This window comes from Daldinia childiae, assembly GCF_008694065.1.
Source record: "Daldinia childiae strain JS-1345 chromosome Unknown Scaffold12, whole genome shotgun sequence".
In the NCBI taxonomy this organism is placed as follows: Eukaryota; Fungi; Ascomycota; class Sordariomycetes; order Xylariales; family Hypoxylaceae; genus Daldinia; species Daldinia childiae.
Window position 1 is genome coordinate 637,502 of NW_022984653.1, and position 17,611 is coordinate 655,112.

Genomic DNA, 17,611 nt, shown 5'->3' on the forward strand with positions numbered 1-17,611 from the left:
AGGAAAGAGGGAGGAAGAGAGGAGAGAAGAAAGAGAGGGGATGAAGGGGTGGGAAGGAAGAAGGAGAGGAGAGAGAAGAGAGGAAGGAGAAGGAGGGAAGGGGAGAGTGGGAAAGAGAAGAGGGAGGGGAGGGGGGCGGGAAGGAAAAAGGGGGAAGAAGAGAAAGGGGGAGGAAAGAGGGGGAGGGGAAAAAAGGAAGAAGGAAGGGAAGGGAAAGAGAAGCAGGGAAAAGGAGAGGACGGAAGGGGGGGAAAAGGGAGGACGAGGAGAGAGAGGGAAAGAAGGGGAGAGGAAAAAGGGGCAGGAAAGGAAGAGGGAGGGGGAAAAGGGGGGAAGGAAACGAACGAAAGGAGAAGAGAAAGGAGAGAAAGGAAAGGAGGAAAGGAAAGAAAGGAGAAAAGGGAAGAGAGGGAAGAAAACGAGGGGAAAGAAGAGGGGGGAAAAAGCGGGGGGAGAAGGAGAGGGAGGGGAAGGAAAGAGGGAAGGAAAGAGAGAGAGAGAGGGAAAGAGCGGGGAAAAGAGAGAGAGAGGAAGGGGAAAGAGAGGAGGGAAAAAGGGGAAGGAAAAGAAAAAGAGGAAGAGAAAGGGGAGAGGGGAAAGAAGGAGAGGAAAGAAAGGAGAAAAGGGAAGAGAAGGGGAAGGAAAAAGAGGGAAAAGAGAGGGAAAGAGAGGAAGGGGAGGAAGAAGCCGGAAGAAGAAAAGAAAAGGAGAGGAAGAAGAAGAAGGGGGGGGAAGGGGGGGAGGGGGGAGAGGGAGGAGGAGAGGGAGGAGGAGAGGGAGGGGAGGGGACGGGGGGAGGAGGGGGGAGGAGGAGGAGGGGGGAGGAGGAGAAGAAGGGGGAAGGAAAAGGAGAAAGAAGGAGAAAAAAAGAAAAGAAAAGAAAAGGAAAAGGAAAAAGAAAGAGAAGAGAAGAGAAAAGAAAAGGAAAAGAGAAAAAGAAGAAAGGAGGAGGGGGAAGAGGAAAAAGCGGGGGAGAGAAACGGGGAAAGAAAGGGAAAAAGAGGAGGGAGAGAGGGGGGGAAGAAAAGAGAAAAAGAAGAGAAAGAAGGGGAAAGGAAGAAGGAGGGGAGAGAGAAAAAAAGGAAAAAAAAGAAGGGGAGAGGGGAAGAAAAAGGGAGGGGAAAGGGGAAAGACGGGAGGAGGGAGAGGAGGAAAAAGAGGAAGGGAGGAAGAAGAGGGGGGAGAGGGGGAGGAAGGAAGGGGAAGGAAAAGGAAGAAAGGAGGGAAAAAAAGGAGAAGAACAGAAGAAGAGAAGGCGGGGGAGGGAGAGAGGGAGGAAGGAGGGGAGGAAGGGGGGAGAAGAAGGGGGAAGAGAGGGAGGAGAAAGAAGAAAGGAAAGAGGAGGAGGGGAAGGAGGGGGAGGGGGGGGAAAAAAAGAAAAGGGAGGAGGGAGAGGGAAGAAAGGAAAAAAGGGAGAGGAGGAGAGGAGAGGAGGGGAAGGGGAGAAGAAGGGAGGAAGGGAGGAAAGGGGGAGGGAAAGGAAAAAGGGGGAGGAAGAGAGAGAAGGGGGAGCAGGGAGAGGAAAGAAAGGAAAAAAGGAGGAGAAAAAAGAAAAGAAAAAAAGAAGAGGAAAGGAAGAAGAAAAAGAGCGGAGGGAAAGAAGAAGGAAAAAGGAGAGAAAAAGGAGAGAAAAGAGGAGAGGAGAAGGAAAGGAGAGAAGAAAAGAGAGAGGGAGAAGGGAGGGGAGGGAAAGGAGAGGGAGGAGGGAGAAGAAAGAGGAGAGAAGGAGAAAGGGGGGGAAAAAAAAGGGAGAGGGAAAGAAGGGAAGCGGGAAAAGGGAGAGAAAAAGGAAAAAGAGAGGAGGAGGAGGGGGAAAGAGGGAAGAGAGGCAGGAAGGAGAGGGAGGGGGAGAAGGAGGGGAGGGAGGGGGGAAAAAAGAGGGAGGAAGGAGAGAAACGGGAGGGGAAGGAAGGAAGGGGAGGAAAGGGGAGGAGAAGGAGGGAGAAGGGGAAGGAAAAAGGAGGAGAAGAGGGAGGGGGAGAAGAAGAGGGAGAAGGAGAAGAAAGAAGAAAGAGGAGAAAGAGGAGAAAGAGAAGAAAAAAAGAAAGAAGAAGGGAGAAGAAAAGGAAAAAAAGAGAGAGAGAGGGGAGGGAGGGGAGGGGAGGAAAGAAAGAGGAGAGAGGAGGGGGGGGAAAGAGGAGAAGAGAGGGGAAGAAAAAGGGAGGAGAAAAGGAAGAAAAAAGAGAAAGAAAAGAAAAAAGAAGAATTAATAAAGAGAGGAAAGGGAAAAAACAATTATAATGTATTAGAAGAAATAGAATAATAGAATAATTTTAAATAAATTTAAAAATTTAATTAAATATTTTAAAAATATTATAAAATAATAATAAAATAATTAAAATATATTAAAAAATAAATAATATATTATAAAAAATTTTTAATTAATTTTTTATTAATTTAGAACCTATTAGCGTAAGGTTGAAATAACTAGCGTAAGGCTGAGATGTAAGGCTAATAAAGCTTTACCTCTAGCATACTAAAAATCTCTTGACACAAAACCTTAAGTAAACTTAAGGCAAAATAAATAATAAAAATAATAATAAAATTATTATATAATAATTATATAATAATATAAATTTATTAACGTTTAACCTTTTTACTTTTTTTTGAGAAGTGCTATATGCCTTTTATATATTTATTTTATATAAATCTATGCTTAATTTATACTAATATCCTTTATACCCTGACACAACTGCCGCACAACCAGACTTGAACGCGACCATCCCACCAAGCGAGTACGCACGAGCCTCTTGGTCCCGTGGTTCTGTAGCGTCACGACGGGGTCTGCTCGTGCTTCTTCTTTTATTGTGGAAGCGGTGACACGAGACGCGATACCCCTAGCTGCGGGATTCTTTGGGATGTCGGTTAGACGGATGAGCTTTTTGTAGCCGGAGGCTCTTAGGAAACCGTTTAGGTGCTGCGTGATAGTTATAAGATCTATCGATGTTGTGCCCGTTGAGAAGATGGAGTCATAGAATGGCTTGATAAAGATATCGGCGGTCGCAACCTAAATCTGCGAGATATAAGATACGATAGCGAAGATGTGATAATAGACAAGGTTGGCCATGTTGGTCCATGTGAGTCCGGGACGGGAAAGTGCTTTCTCGGTGTTATAAGCTGACTGAATATCTCTTTTCCATAAATGTGACGAGGAGTTGTTGATGCATCAGGGGGGCGGCCTTCGTGTTACCGCCGCTTCTCGATGTGAGCATGACGGCGGCTATGCTTAGGCAAAATCATGTGTCATGTATAAGGCGTAATTGCTAGTTAGCAATTACGGCCTCATTTTGCGATATTATACTTAACCTAACTACTATCGGACCGTCTCAAGGGAGCTGTCATCGACCCTCCGTCATCGTCTCGGCAAACATCTTATATGAATACTTAGGTAGGTAGTCTTACCATAAAGGGTATCTGATTAAACTACTATACGAATCTAGATCTTACATGTCCAGATACACATTAGTACTGGTATTTATTATAATTACGTAATAGGAAGTTACTGGTGCTCTATAACACGTCCTTGGGCTGCGATGGGGAGTCCGTATGCATCATTCCGACTGTGTTAGTTACTGCAGCCGGCGAACCGCAGAACATCAGTGTAGCTCAAGCCAATTAACTGTATATTTATGGCAGTATAGCGTCTATCTGCGACAACCGAATGGGCTAAGTGAGGTTATGGCTAATGCATTGGATATATCTAGTACCTAATATTCTATTCCATGCGAGTTGAGTTTTCTACTTCAATACCTAATTTCTAACCAGGAAACCCCTATCTCAATCTAAGGATTTATAGACTGCTCTAGTTAAGATTGAGCCTGTCCTAATCTGATCTGGATTAATATTAACTTTATATTTGACTTCATTGTCTTGATAAGTATCTTGGTTTAAAGTAAACAACGCAATAGTGGCTTCTAGCTTATGCAAGTGGCCGTTATACTGGCAGGTAGTTACAGGTAGGTAAAGTCTTCAGTCGATTGCTACTTCCATCATGACTTAATCACGCCATCTTAAAGGAATAGGAGACTCACAATAATTCTTGTGGCGTTGTCAACCTTGTTTATTCTCGAAGCACCAGTACTCCGCATATGTTTGTTGGTTGGTTGGTATATTTAACACCGGGTGAGGGGGAATGATCAGCGTTCTTAAACCTCCCCAGGGATATGCGGCGTTCAGAGCCATTCCCATTGGCTCTTCCAAATGAGATGGTGCTCAGTGCAAAGATCGTGTTGTTAGAATAACGCCGTCTTAGTTAAGCTAGACAACTCATTTTTGTCTATAGATCCCGGTACGAATTTTCGCACCCAGTAACCCTAAGAGCGATTTGCTAGTTGAGCCATCCGCCGACAAGCTTTGTGGGACTGCTCCTCTATAATGAGACTGAAATTGGCCTCTAGTTGATAAGTCCTATGCTTGTCGGTCGTGAAGGTAACGCCTGTGATAGCAAGCGAGCTGCATTCCACTCCCTTCTTGCTCAGTAGCTCGGATATGTCTTCCTTAGGTAAAGTTATAGCCTTAGCCAGAAGAATGATCCCGTAGTTGGCACATACGATATTCGGAATGCATCTTCTAAGCCACTGATAATATATCCTGCTTCCGCCAATAGAAATTGCTAGCTCTAACGCAGTGATTTAAAAGACCTGCACAATTTTAGTGTCGGAAAAGGGGTAAGGATTTATGAGGTAAATAAACGTGAAAAGTCAAGAAGTATGTTAAGATTAATTATAAAAAATGGTAAATATTTTGGAAAACTCGATTTTTTTTTAAAAAAAAAATATGTATTCCGTGTATCGTTAACGAGAGTACTTACTTAAAAACTCTTCTCATAGTCATGTTATTACTTCCATGCCCGTTAATTCCCCTTCGTAAAATGTATATAATAGGTCCCTTCACCGCAATGGAAACCCTTAGTTTGTTCCTTAATCCTCCCCGAGTAATAAACACTTCATCCTTCTAGCCTTATCATATTCCTAGATAGGTCTTAGGAGTCTTCTCCCGTGGATACGGAAATCACTATTTTCCCTCACTTGCTCCCTGAAGTTATAAGCAGAAATTAATGATGGCAACAACTCCAGATGAACAGTTTTGGTCAAAACATGCCCGGTCCACTCTGGGGCCGCTACTGAGTTTGGCTGGGTCATATACAGCTTCGGATCAGGCTTCTCATCTCCGATTCTTTGACGAGCACGTTGCGTCCTGTCTTGGATCGCAATATGTAGAGCCTAATGTCGATTATTGGACAAGCCCGAACTTGTCCGGAACGCGTTTTGAAATCAGTCACAACCTAACAACACGGGGTAAGGCAAAAGTACGCTTCGGTTTTGACCTCCTACGGGATGAAACCGGCCCAGACCCGTTCGGCGAGAACAATGCGCGTGAAATGCTACACCGTCTATGTTCGGCTGTAGGCGGCGACCCCATGTTGATGAACCACCTCATGGAAACTTTCTTCCTGTCGCCGTCTGAGACAGAAGCCTTACGTGACAAATTCCGGCCGCGCATGCATATCCCGCCAGCTTGCGTCGCGTTCGATCTTGAAGGACACCGACAAATCCTGAAGGCTTACTTCCCGGTGTTGAAGAAAGCCACCCTGGGAAAGTCGCCGATGGACACCACTTTGAATGCACTCCGCGACCTAGAACCCCTAGGATACGACATATCGCACAATCTGGACCTGATTGAAGAGTATGTATTGTTATATTATCCTCATTAAAGGGTACACAGAAAGTCTATATGACTGACCAAAGGCATGTGATAAAAACAGGTATCTAGCCAGCTGCCAAGTCAAGGTCAAGCCGGTAATGATAGGCATTGACTGTCTAGACCCAAAGACAAACCAAGACAGCCGCCTTAAGATATATGCCAAGTTCGAGGCCTGTACTTTTGCCGTAGCCCGAGACGTTATCACCCTTGGTGGGCGTCTAAGTGGTGAACCTACACTCAAGAAGGTGAACCTTTTGCGGTCTATCTGGCACTTGCTACTGAACGAGCCCGACGGCATCTCAGACGACAAGATAGACACTTTATCAAAGCAGGATCGTTCTCCTGGCACGTCCTTTTCGGGTCTTCTGTTCAGTATCGACCTGGTTCCTGGGATGAAAATGCCTGATGTCAAGGTATACGTGCCCGTATTCCAGTACGCCGAGCGCACCGATACAACATTTCTAAACACCAATGCCGCATTGAAGGCGGTGGGCCACGAATGGGGCCAGACGGGACGATTTAATGAAGCAGCCACGGCTGTTTTGTGAGTGTTTCTTTACCTCCCCAATACCTTGCGCATATAGCTATAGGATGTCCATCATGTAAGGAAACTAACAAGTGATCGATTAAGTGCACAGCAGGAAGCCTACGGGCAGAGCTACCAGGCTTTCTCGTATACTGAATCTAAAGGCGTATACTCAACGACGTACTTCACCATACCTATCTGTCATGGGGAGTAAGTAACTAACGGTTGCAACATATTGGATTAGATTGCTTAATGCTTATGGTGCTTATTAGTGTGTAAGGACATGTTTAGGGTCGAACCAGTGCGTTATGTGGGTATTTCCCTAATGAGTTTCCTCTATAGACTGTTATATGAAACAAGTTGTGGGTTGTATATGTGACCATATACACCCATGTGCTATTCATACATTAAGAAACGATTCTTTCTTACTAGTTTAGTTCTTTTGAATAAATGAATCAATCATGTTGAATTTGGCACAACCCTGCGGTGCTACACAATAGCCTCGAGGTCATCCCACTTACTAAATCCTAAGACCCATATACTCGGGACCGGTATAACTCCTAACGAGCTTCATAATGTGCACATAGTTCAGATGTTTCGGGGTTTTATTCTCTCTCATGAACTGAACGATGTGATACTTAATAACTTTTATGTAAAGTATAATTTAAACAAATATTAAATTAATATTTTAATAAATGTGTTGACCATGTATTTAATGAGATATACTGCTATACCTGATTAAGGGGGGCACCAAACTTCGAAGGTCGGAAAGCGTGTTCTCTTTCATAGAAATGTTATAGTTCGTAGACGCTATATAAGTAGTTCCCGATCAAAACATTGGTATACCTCGAGCTTCTAGAGTTTTAAATTAATTTACGTCCATGCCCGAAATTTAGTTTTGTGAGGCAATTATTCGAGATGCAACGTTATCTTGTTGGGGTATTTTCTTTTTAGTTTGTAGCTCTATACTCTCTACTTAACATAATAGACCATCTCGCTACCTATAGGAAGAAACTTGTGAATATTAAGTCAAATGATAGATCTTATATAGTAGAGTTTGTAATAACGATATAGTTCAAGAAGTTGAAGCCACAGTATGGTAATAGTGCTCCAATGTTGGTAATTATGTAGAATATAACAGTTAGTATAACTTAGTAATTGCCGACGCAATCTCCATCTTGAAGTCCTTACTTAGCTTCAGACTAACGCTCAACTTGGATAGCGATCTGCTATTTAAGCCCTTCCTTCGGGATTCAAATACGCATATTTAAGGAGTCGGGTTTGAACATCGCTGTCATGAGACTGCGCGATTCTGCCGCCAGTCGCATACCCCGCACGATTCCTTGCTCATGGCTGTGACCTACCTTCGGCAGGTATTTGATTCGATTGAGGACTGCCATTGGCTTATTTAAGTTTCAAATACTTCCTCTCGTGATGTTGCACTTTCGACTCTGTCTTTGAACTTAGGGTCTTGGGACTACAGATGTGATATCAACTATATAACAGCAAAACTAACGATAACGACAACATGCCTGGGCTTATCCAAGAGTCGCCCTTCAAGACTATCGTAGTCAAGGAGTTGCATCCTACATTCGGTGCTGAAGTCAGTGGCGTCAACTTTCAAGATCTATCTGACGAGCAGTTTAGAGAGATAGTTGCTGCTATGGCCAAGGTAAATAGGATATTTATCTAACATGGTTATACATAACCTTAGTTAACAGACCTATAACTAAAATCTGCGGTCAGTACGGTGTGTGCGTCTTCAGGAACACGGGTTTAGATGACATGGCCCACGTTAAATTCTCTGAGCGCTTTGGGGAGCTTGACAACATCCGACGATATCTTATGGGAGGGCGGAAACCCCGATACGAGCTTTATGAACTGTTCGACGCTGGGAATATAGACGCCGAGACTGGTGGAATCCTCGATCCGGAGAGTGCACGGGCACACTCTAATAGGGGCAATGGGCTCTTCCACGCGGACTCAACATTCAACCCGCGGCGAGCATCGTTCTCTCTTTTACGCGCCTGTGAGCTCCCACCCCCGGGACACGGCGGTAACACGGACTTTGCCGACTCACGAACTGCCTTTGAGGAACTTCCCGAAGATCTGAGAGAGAAACTCCTTTCGCACGATTATGTAGGTGCACATTCAATGGCTCATTCCCGAAAGCTGGGTTCGCCTGCCTTCTTCGAGAGCGTCGACCCGACAACGTCGCCGATGCAACGCCATCGAATTGCACAACTTCATGAGCCTAGCGGACGAATGAATCTATTTATCGGTGCTCATTTGCACCATATTGAAGAGAACGGCAGGGAGATCCCAAACTCCTGGGACCTGGTCCAACGACTCAACCAGCATGCTACGCAAAAGAAATACACCACCACCGTGCAGTGGAACAACCCTAGTGATTTAGTTATCTGGGACAACCGATGCGTGCTGCACCGAGCAGGTAGTGGTACCTTTGAAGGTAAATTCAAGCGTGACATGAGGCGAACAACAGTCCACGATGATAGCCCGACGGCTTGGGGGTTGAATTCGAAAGATATCGTCTGGCAAGGTTTTAATTCACAGGCGAAACCCAAACATGCTGGAGCGGTGGGGGTATAATAATTGGTATTCGTCTTTGAAATTAGTACTCTGATAACTTGATGTTTTCTATTTTTTTGTTGTTGTTGTAAGAAATAGTACTGCTACGGATTACCTTATGTAAAGATAAGAGTTTATAATCGATGCCAGCATTTCTGTATGGCTACTGGCCATTGGTTAAATTTATTGGCTACTCCTCAGAGTCTACGTTAATTATCACGTGGGGGAGGGGCGCTAAGTTTAATATGATTCATATATCGCCGTCTCGGCCTTGGAATTTAGTCTGTGACTAATTCAAACTTAACCTAAGACTGATTTAAATAATCATATTTATTGTCTGGTGTTTGTTATAAAATTAAGCGGATAAGTATACCATTTGAATCCGAAATCATCACAATGGTCCTCGAAACAGTACCTCAGAATTGGTATAGAGATGAGTTTCTAATCTCAACCGAACCATTGCTCGTTCAAGTCGATGCAGTAAACGAAGCTTTGAGTTCGGATCTGATGTGGTGGGCACAAGGGCTACCACGAGACATGGTCAAAAAGGCACTCCATAATTCTTTGTGTCTTGGACTATATGTGCTTCCCAAATCAACTTCGGAGATGGCTGGTAAGTTATTTTTCAGACTATTATCTGTAGAGCCTCAGCTTATTTACCTTACAGGCCAAAGTAGTCCCAAACAAGTTGGACTTGTGAGAGTGGTGACCGACGATGTCACATTCGCATATCTCACTGATGTATACATCTTGCCTGAATATCAGGGGAAAGGACTCGGCCGTTGGATGATGGAGTGTCTCAACGAAGTCATCCAAGGTTGGACTCATCTGCGGCGATTTATGTTCTTGACTAGCGATACGATGGATCTATATCGCAAATACCTCGGCGCTAAGGACTGGCACGAGTGTGACACGAAAGGCATTTCTATCGGGTTGATTGAGGGGCCTGCAGCTCAGCATCCAAAGCATGTCTAGCGCGGCTCAAGGGATTCTCTATTCATTCCTTGCTTGTCTTTCCGTAGGCGCCCCCGAATGCCTTTCTCATTTCCAGAGCACGTTTATATGGCGGTGCAGTTGGTGGTTGAATTGGGTCTAGGGAGACATGGTCTGGTGGGAGGCGATATGAAGCATCAGAATCAAATGCAGATAAGTCGCCGCAAGCAATGAAAGGTGCAATCCATCTGACATCTCCTTCATATTTCGGACGGTGATCTTCTAGTTGAATTTCGGCGATACCGTCCTTATCTGTTGCTGAAATAAATGCTGGTGTATTATTCCATGCGCCCGTTTCTGGGTTTTGTAGAATAGTCTTTGCGGTAACGGGTAATACCGCAGAGTTCTGCTCCGTCATTTTCGATAGGCGGAAACCAACGCCAAGCGGCTCCTCAAGGCTTGCCGAGAATCCTTTGGGAGGTTGGAAATTTAAGCACACGATGAATGCTTCCACACTGCTCGCTCGCGAAGATCTTGGCTTCGCAACATGAACTTTTTCGAAAAATATTTTGAGCTGTGCGTAGAGTACGTCCACATTCTTTCCCCTGAAGATCTTTGCAACGAACTTCCCTCCGGGCTTTAAGACACATAGTGCTAGGTTTAACGCTGCGAAGAGAAGCTGTGATTGCACATAAATATCTAGATCATGCAACCCGGTTACGTCAGGGGCACCATCGCTAAGTACTAGGTCAACCGGATGAGCAGCCTGTTGACTCTTAGTTTTCGAGTCGTATTCAGAGTCCAACGCTTTTAGAAGCAACGGAACAGTAGCCGGGTGAGTAATATCAGCTCGTAGCGTGACAATCCCTGGTAATGGACTAATAGGCTGTAAATCGATTGAGACAATCTTGACATCTTGACGAGGATTCAGCACGGTGGATGGTTGCTGTGAACTTAAGGGTTCTGGTTTGTTTGCGGTGGGTAGAGGGCCGAAGAGTCCCAGCATCTGTTGACGGAATCTAGCATCGCGATCTTGCCAAGCTGCTCGACCGAATTTCTCTCCTTTAATTAAAACCCTAGATAGGACTTGCGACCAACTACCAGGTGCAGCACATAAGTCCACAACTCGAGTTACATTGGCGAAGAGATCAAATTCTATTCCCCGATTAGTATCCTTTCAAGAATTTCCTCTCGATTAAGGGGGGAGGGGTTAACCTTCGTCAAGCTGTAATAGTTTGAAAGCACTCCTCGCTCGCCACCCTTGCTCTTTAGCGAGTCTATAATAAGCATCACGTTTATCCTTAGAAGATTTTCCCATTATGGTTTATCAGGCTAGATGATCCTGCTGTAAGATCCACGTGAATTATATAGAACTATATTGGTTCTACTTACAATTTTTTGCAGTAAGAATTGGGGCTGTTAAAGTTGTTTGTAGGGCTGAGTTAAGGTGTGGCCAATGCGCTAACCTAGTCTCTTATCAGCTTTTAAGAAAAATAGTTAGTTAATCGATAAGATAACTTTGATAAGTACCTACCTCTTGGACAGCGATCCCAAAAATTTCCAGCATTTTTCTAATAGCAACGAGCAATTGATACCAACCATCTACGCCACCTAATTCTCCTAACATCATGAACGGGTTAAAGAAAAGGAAGGCGACTAGCCAAACATCGAGCACACCCGCAGAAAAAAGGGTTAAGGCCCGCCAACCTACCGGAAAATCCACCCAGTCGAAAGCGAAGAAACGTATTACTGCCGACTCTTTACGATGGCGCAAAGCCAAGCTACCCGATATGTTCAACGATTCCGAGGGTTTCTACGGCTTGGAGGAGGTTGACGATGTGGAAGTTATTCGAAATGGCAATACTGTTGAATTTGTATATGAACCCTTGACAATTTGGCAGTTCGGGCACTGATAGGAAATAGAGAGCTGCCGTGCATTCAGCTGACGAAGAAAACGGAGAGGAAGAGAGTGATGCGGTACAGAGCGATGAAGAATTTGAAGGATTCAACGATGAGCCATTAGCGCAAGCTATTTCAGGAAGCGCATCACCTAATCCAATGAACGCCGATGACGATACAAAATCGGAGACAAAGACTACTCCGAAAGAAGGCGCAAAGGCGGAAAAGAAACAGAAAAAAAAAGATTCAAAACAGATCAAGGATCCGGAGCTCGAGACTAATATCTTTGCTGGAATGGACGCTGTGGATGAAACGCAAGATGAGGTCGACATTTCTGCATGGGTCTCGTTGGATCTATCTCCTAGTATTCTTGGGTCTCTGGCTAAATTGAAATTCCTGAAACCTACTCGTATACAAGCAGCTACGATACCTCAAATATTAGCTGGCCATGATGTCATCGGTAAAGCCTCGACAGGTTCAGGTAAAACACTGGCATTTGGTATTCCAATTGTTGAGAAGTGGCTGGAATTATCGGACAGCGACGACGTTTCTCAGGATGCCTCTAAGATTCCACTTGCCTTGGTCCTTTCACCGACTAGAGAACTTGCGCATCAACTCACGGAGCACATCAAGAACCTTTGTGCCGGCTTACCGAATTCACCCTACATATGCTCGGTAACCGGTGGCTTATCAGTTTATAAACAACAGCGCCAGCTAGCCAAGGCAGATATCGTCATTGGAACTCCCGGCCGACTATGGGAGGTCTTGAGCTCTAGCTCGGAACTGACGAGTAACTTCAAAAAGATCCAGTATCTCGTAGTAGACGAAGCAGACAGACTCTTAACAGAAGGTCATTTCCAAGAAGCTGCTGAAATTTTCAATGCCCTAGACCGAGTTGAAGAGGATGAAAATGAAGAGGAAGAAGCTACGTTTTCGCCGAGACAAACTCTTGTATTCTCGGCAACATTTCACAAAGGTCTACAACAAAAATTGGCTGGTAAAGGACGATCCAACTTAATGAGCGAGAAGGACTCCATGGAGTATTTACTGAAAAAATTGAACTTCCGGGAAGAGAAGCCCAAGTTTATCGACGTTAATCCGGTATCTCAAATGGCTGAAGGGCTTAAAGAAGGGTTGGTGGAATGTGGCGCGATGGAGAAGGTGAGTTTCATAAGATTAAGAAATGGAATACCTGCTAACTGTTATAAGGATCTCTACCTATACGCACTTTTGATGTTATATCCAAACGTGCGGACGCTTGTGTTTACCAATTCCATCAGTTCAGTCCGAAGATTAGCCCCTATGCTTCAAAATCTAAATCTCCAGACCAACCCGCTCCACTCTCAAATGCCTCAAAAGGCGCGTCTACGCTCAGTTGAACGGTTCACCGGCACAAATCAAGGACAGTCATCTATCCTTGTTGCAACAGATGTCGCTTCCCGTGGTTTAGATATTCCTAACGTCGACTTGGTAGTTCATTACCACGTTCCTCGAGCTGCGGACGTCTACGTACACAGGTCTGGACGTACTGCGCGTGCAGACAAAACGGGTTTGAGTATACTTCTCTGTTCGCCCGAAGAAGTTGTCCCTACCCGACGGCTCATCGCGAAAGTGCACTCGAGCATTGATAGGGGGTCTAGGAAGAACTTCTTCGTGCAGACATTAGATATGGACCGAAAGCTAGTTAACAGATTGAAATCGCGCGTCACGCTAGCCAAGAAAATTGCCGACGCGGGACTTGCAAAGGAGAAAGGAAGCAAGGAGGATGACTGGATGCGAAACGCAGCAGACGAGCTAGGCGTGGAATATGATAGCGACGAAATACAGCAGGTCGGCAAGTGGGGAGGACGAGGGGGTGGTCGGAAAGAGAAGCAAGACCAAGCGAGAGCTATGACCAAGGCCGAGCTAGGGGCTTTGCGCGCCGAACTAAGAGAGCTCCTCTCCAAGCGAGTCAATGCTGGCGTGAGTGAGAGGTATATCGCGACCGGTATGATAGATATGGATGAGCTGCTACGTGGTGCTAAGGGGGAGTTCTTAGGTAGGGTCAGTGGTCTTGATATTGAAACGTTATAGCGAGAATATCATCCAAACATAGCTCTAAATATTTACGGGTTCCCGACAAGGGATACGGTTATCAAACTTCCTAATCTCCAATTAGCGACGCAGACTCTCGTTCAGTCAGAGTCATTTCCCTTAAGTGGTCATTCTAATATCAGCAACAGCTTTATTATTAATGACTGGATAGAATAGTGAGCTGCCCGCAAGTAGAATAATCCAGATATAACTCCTGTTGCTACGTTGCGATACCTAGCACTATACTTCGTTATTGGGATGGGATGCTTTACCTCACAGAAAGGATGCACACGAGCCTCAAGTTTCAAGCAGTGGATAATCAGCGCAGACGAAAGGGGCTCCTAAGAGACACGAATAAACCGGCTATACACATAGGAATGACTACTTTTTAGATTAAAGCGAGAATGTGCTGTTTTATAGTTTCTCTATTACTAACAATCTTCAAACGTTACAAGACTTACCAAGTCCATGGTCAACCGAAGCTGTTCCGTTAGAGTTTGGAGATACGGAATGATCATAGCGTAGATCGTTTTGGCTTCGCTAGTTGAGGTTGATATGTACCCTAGGTACAGTACCTAAGAGATATAACAGATAGATATCACGTAACAAGCCATCAAATAAGCGTCCACTACCCAGCCCTTCTCTACAAATTTAGTGCCACCATAGTGAAATGCGTAACCTGATGGTGGTGGTGAATAGTGTATAGATACCTAGAGTGCTTAACAACCTTATACGATGAGTATTCAAAATTTCCTTTTCCAGGTTGATCTTATAAACGATGTCCGATGTAGAAGCGCCTGTATAGAGGCACGGTCTTCTAGAATTATACGAAACCCTCAGTCGATAGAAGAAGTTCCAGGTATAAAATCAGTACACTCCAGAAAACAAATAAAGGTTGGAAATGTGATCATTAATGTAACAACCAAGCTTGGACCCTTGGTGCTTTATTCTCGAAATAAACTTTATATTCTTACCGTAGTTTTATCGAACGACTTTTAATGTAACGTGGAAAAGAAAGTTTCTACTCCGCTCGGATCTGACTCGGTTCAGACCTGATGTGGAAGTATCGTCAACCCAGCTAGTTGATCGCCAACTTTGTGCAGATCCATCGTGAACTAAGTTGTCGAGCCACTCATAGGGAATGGCTTCAGTGGTTGAAGGTTTCTAAAGCGATGTTTTCGCCGATAAAACACGACGATAGAAATAAATGTAAAGTGAAATGGTAGCATATGAATTCTACGGGTAATTACCACATTTCTCGTAAACTACCAAAAGTACTAGAACCAAACCAAGGCATTTCGATGCTACGGAATAGAGTTTATAGCGACGGAGGAGAACCACGATTTTCCAAAGGCCCTAGCCATACCCCTGAGCATCGTAACTGCATCAGATGCTCTAGAGCCCCCCAAAATGGAACGTCATATAGTTTACAAATTTCGATCTCGTGAGCGCTAAGTGCCGCTACCCTCCTAACGGTGTTTGAGGCTCTCACATTAGACCTCTCGTATTGCCCAAACCATAGCAAGCTTTGGTGTGTGGACAGGCAACCCGAAGTGCCTCACTTCCGGTTTCGAAACTTGTCCGGTCCATACTACACCCCCCCTCAGGCACAACCACCTGGCGCACACGCCGTAAGCTAAGCTAAACTAAACTCAAGACGCAAGTGAACTTAATACCCCTCGATACAAGCCGTAAGTGAGGTAACTATTGAAAAGATCCCCTCGGGTCTTGGACTTAGAAGGGGGTTGAGAGGTTAATAGCCGGGCCTTTATAAACATCGCACCGGACCACCCCAACTTCGATTCTCGTATTCAACAATCTTTCTCTCTCTTCTGAGAAGTTATTATTATTTCGAGAAAAAGAAAAGACAGAAAGAAAAAAAAGGTTTTACGATAGTAGTAAGAATTCAGGAAAAGAGATAAACCGCTATGAAATGCTGCCATTCATCGGTTCCAACTCACTCATAAACCACCAACTCGCTGCTCACTTCAACACGCAACGGCATCTTCAACAATGTCGCCTGCACGCCCATCACCACCTCCCAGCTCCTCACCCTTCCCCCTCCAGGACCTCGCCGCCCGGCTGCGGGAGATAATACCGCAACAAGACCATGCTAACCCCGGCCCAGACAACAGTGCTCCCAGACCGCGACGTAGCCACGTCCGTAATGACGAGGAGGAGCACATCGCGCGGCACCACAACCCGATCATGCGCACGCTGCGCTGGCGCCGCGCCAGCACGCGCTCCAGACGCGACTCCCGCAGCGAGTTCTCGCGCGTGCTGATCAAGCCGTCCGACTGCAGCGACAAGCTGCCCATCTGCTGGCCCAAGAAGGACAAGTGGTACATCCTCTGCGTCATCTTCCTCGTGCAAGTCTCCATGAACCTGAACACGACGCTCTACTCCAACGGCATCGCCGGCATCGCCGAGGAGTACGGCCTCAGCTACTTCCAGGTCCGCTGGGGCGGCGCCGCCTCCTTCCTCATCGCCTATGCCTTCGGCTGCGAGCTGTGGGCCCCGTGGTCCGAGGAGTACGGCCGTCGAAACGTCCTGCAGGCCTCGCTGTTCTTAGTCAATATGTGGGCTATCCTGGTAGGTATCTCGCCGACCTGGTATGGCCATGTCATCGGGCGTACTCTAGGTGGTCTTTCCAGCGCCGGGGGGAGTGTCACGCTTGCCCTCATCACAGATATGTTTGACCCGCACAGCGCGGAGCACCAGCACGCCACGGGATTCATCGTGTTCTCGTCCGTCGGCGGGTCCATCCTCGGTCCCATATTCGGCGGCATCATCGAGGCGTATCTGTCCTGGCGCTGGGTCATCTGGATCCAGGTAATTTTCGGTATAATGGTGCAGCTCCTCCACTACTTTGTTGTCCCCGAGACGCGAACGACTATCGTTATGGATAGGGCCGCTAGGGAGATGCGCGAGTCCGGAGTAAACCCCTCGCTGTACGGCCCGAACGAGATTTCTGGGGACCGACGCATCAACTGGTCTGAGGTTTGGAAGATTTGGTTGCGGCCTTTCAAGATGTTCTTCACGGAGCCCATCGTCTTAGTCTTCTCGCTGCTATCGGGATTCTCGGACGCTATCATCTTTAGTAAGTTCATATATAGTTTCTTAGTGATTGACTTAGTCTTCGTATTTTCTATTTGCGCAAATCAGTGTTTTTTTTTCGGATATATTACCATATGTGTATCTGTACCTAGTAGTGCTGGATTGGTTCATATATGTATTTATTTAGATACTGATAGGACTGACTCTCTCTTCCTCCTAGTGATGGTTCAATCTTTCGGCTTCGTATATTGGCAATGGGGATTTGGTCCTATATTGCTCGGCTGTACATTCCTACCTATTGGAATTGGATACATGATTGGATATGCTCTGGCCTACTACTTCATCGGACGCCAGATTGCCCTGCGCGAGAGAAAACCGCTCTGCGAACGAGCGCAGTACGAGGCTCGACTCTTTTGGCTTCTTTTTGCGGCACCCCTGCTGCCCCTCGGACTTCTCCTCTTTGCTTTTACGGCTGCTTATACTCAACCCCCTCTTCACTGGATATTCAGTATGATCGCCTCCTGTATGATAGGCATCGCTAACTTCGCCATTTACATGGGCACTATCGATTATGTGCTTAGAGCCTACGGCCCTTACGCTGCATCTGCCACAGGTGGCAACGGATGGGCAAGGGATTTTCTTGCCGGTGTACTGACACCTTACGCTGTTCCTATGGTTAGTACTATAATAGCTACCCTGATGTGATGAATCTAAAAGCTAATATTCTATAGTATGTTCCTCTAGCTCCGTCCTTCTTCTCTCTCCTCTACTCCCAACCCCTTATTACTTGAAGTAATAAGCCTAGCTAAACATGTTCTTGACAAATAAAAT

General features: G+C 45.6%; 6 protein-coding genes across 7 annotated transcripts; 5 read left to right on the forward strand and 1 right to left on the reverse strand.

The window, feature by feature from the left end:
- Window positions 1-5,056: 5,056 nt before the first annotated feature.
- On the forward strand, window positions 5,057-6,251 carry GL218_08406 (7-dimethylallyltryptophan synthase; the record flags this gene model as incomplete). The annotated part of the gene is made up of 2 exons (XM_033585207.1): window positions 5,057-5,685; window positions 5,765-6,251. The coding sequence occupies 2 exons, from the start codon at window positions 5,057-5,059 to the stop codon at window positions 6,249-6,251; spliced, it is 1,116 nt and encodes a 371-aa protein (XP_033440709.1).
- Window positions 6,252-7,757: 1,506 nt separating this feature from the next.
- Window positions 7,758-8,839, forward strand: GL218_08407 (Alpha-ketoglutarate-dependent 2,4-dichlorophenoxyacetate dioxygenase; the record flags this gene model as incomplete). The annotated part of the gene is made up of 2 exons (XM_033585208.1): window positions 7,758-7,901; window positions 7,976-8,839. The coding sequence occupies 2 exons, from the start codon at window positions 7,758-7,760 to the stop codon at window positions 8,837-8,839; spliced, it is 1,008 nt and encodes a 335-aa protein (XP_033440710.1).
- A 375-nt stretch (window positions 8,840-9,214) lies between these two features.
- Window positions 9,215-9,793, forward strand: GL218_08408 (putative gnat family n- protein; the record flags this gene model as incomplete). 2 transcript variants are annotated; one of them, XM_033585210.1, is made up of 2 exons in its annotated part: window positions 9,215-9,431; window positions 9,486-9,793. In XM_033585210.1, 2 exons carry the CDS (start codon window positions 9,215-9,217, stop codon window positions 9,791-9,793), a joined length of 525 nt encoding a protein of 174 aa, XP_033440702.1. The 2 variants fall into 2 exon arrangements, with proteins under 2 accessions (XP_033440702.1, XP_033440703.1); XM_033585209.1 differs by having other exon boundaries at window positions 9,215-9,793.
- Window positions 9,794-9,815: 22 nt separating this feature from the next.
- Window positions 9,816-11,069, reverse strand: GL218_08409 (putative tRNA (cytidine(32)/guanosine(34)-2'-O)-methyltransferase; the record flags this gene model as incomplete). The annotated part of the gene is made up of 2 exons (XM_033585211.1): window positions 9,816-10,906; window positions 10,967-11,069. The coding sequence occupies 2 exons, from the start codon at window positions 11,067-11,069 to the stop codon at window positions 9,816-9,818; spliced, it is 1,194 nt and encodes a 397-aa protein (XP_033440728.1).
- A 310-nt stretch (window positions 11,070-11,379) lies between these two features.
- GL218_08410 (ATP-dependent RNA helicase MAK5) lies at window positions 11,380-13,723 on the forward strand (the record flags this gene model as incomplete). The annotated part of the gene is made up of 3 exons (XM_033585212.1): window positions 11,380-11,625; window positions 11,675-12,811; window positions 12,860-13,723. 3 exons carry the CDS (start codon window positions 11,380-11,382, stop codon window positions 13,721-13,723), a joined length of 2,247 nt encoding a protein of 748 aa, XP_033440808.1.
- A 2,013-nt stretch (window positions 13,724-15,736) lies between these two features.
- GL218_08411 (uncharacterized protein) lies at window positions 15,737-17,571 on the forward strand (the record flags this gene model as incomplete). Its single annotated transcript, XM_033585213.1, has 3 exons — window positions 15,737-16,823; window positions 17,001-17,455; window positions 17,512-17,571. 3 exons carry the CDS (start codon window positions 15,737-15,739, stop codon window positions 17,569-17,571), a joined length of 1,602 nt encoding a protein of 533 aa, XP_033440807.1.
- Window positions 17,572-17,611: the final 40 nt, after the last annotated feature.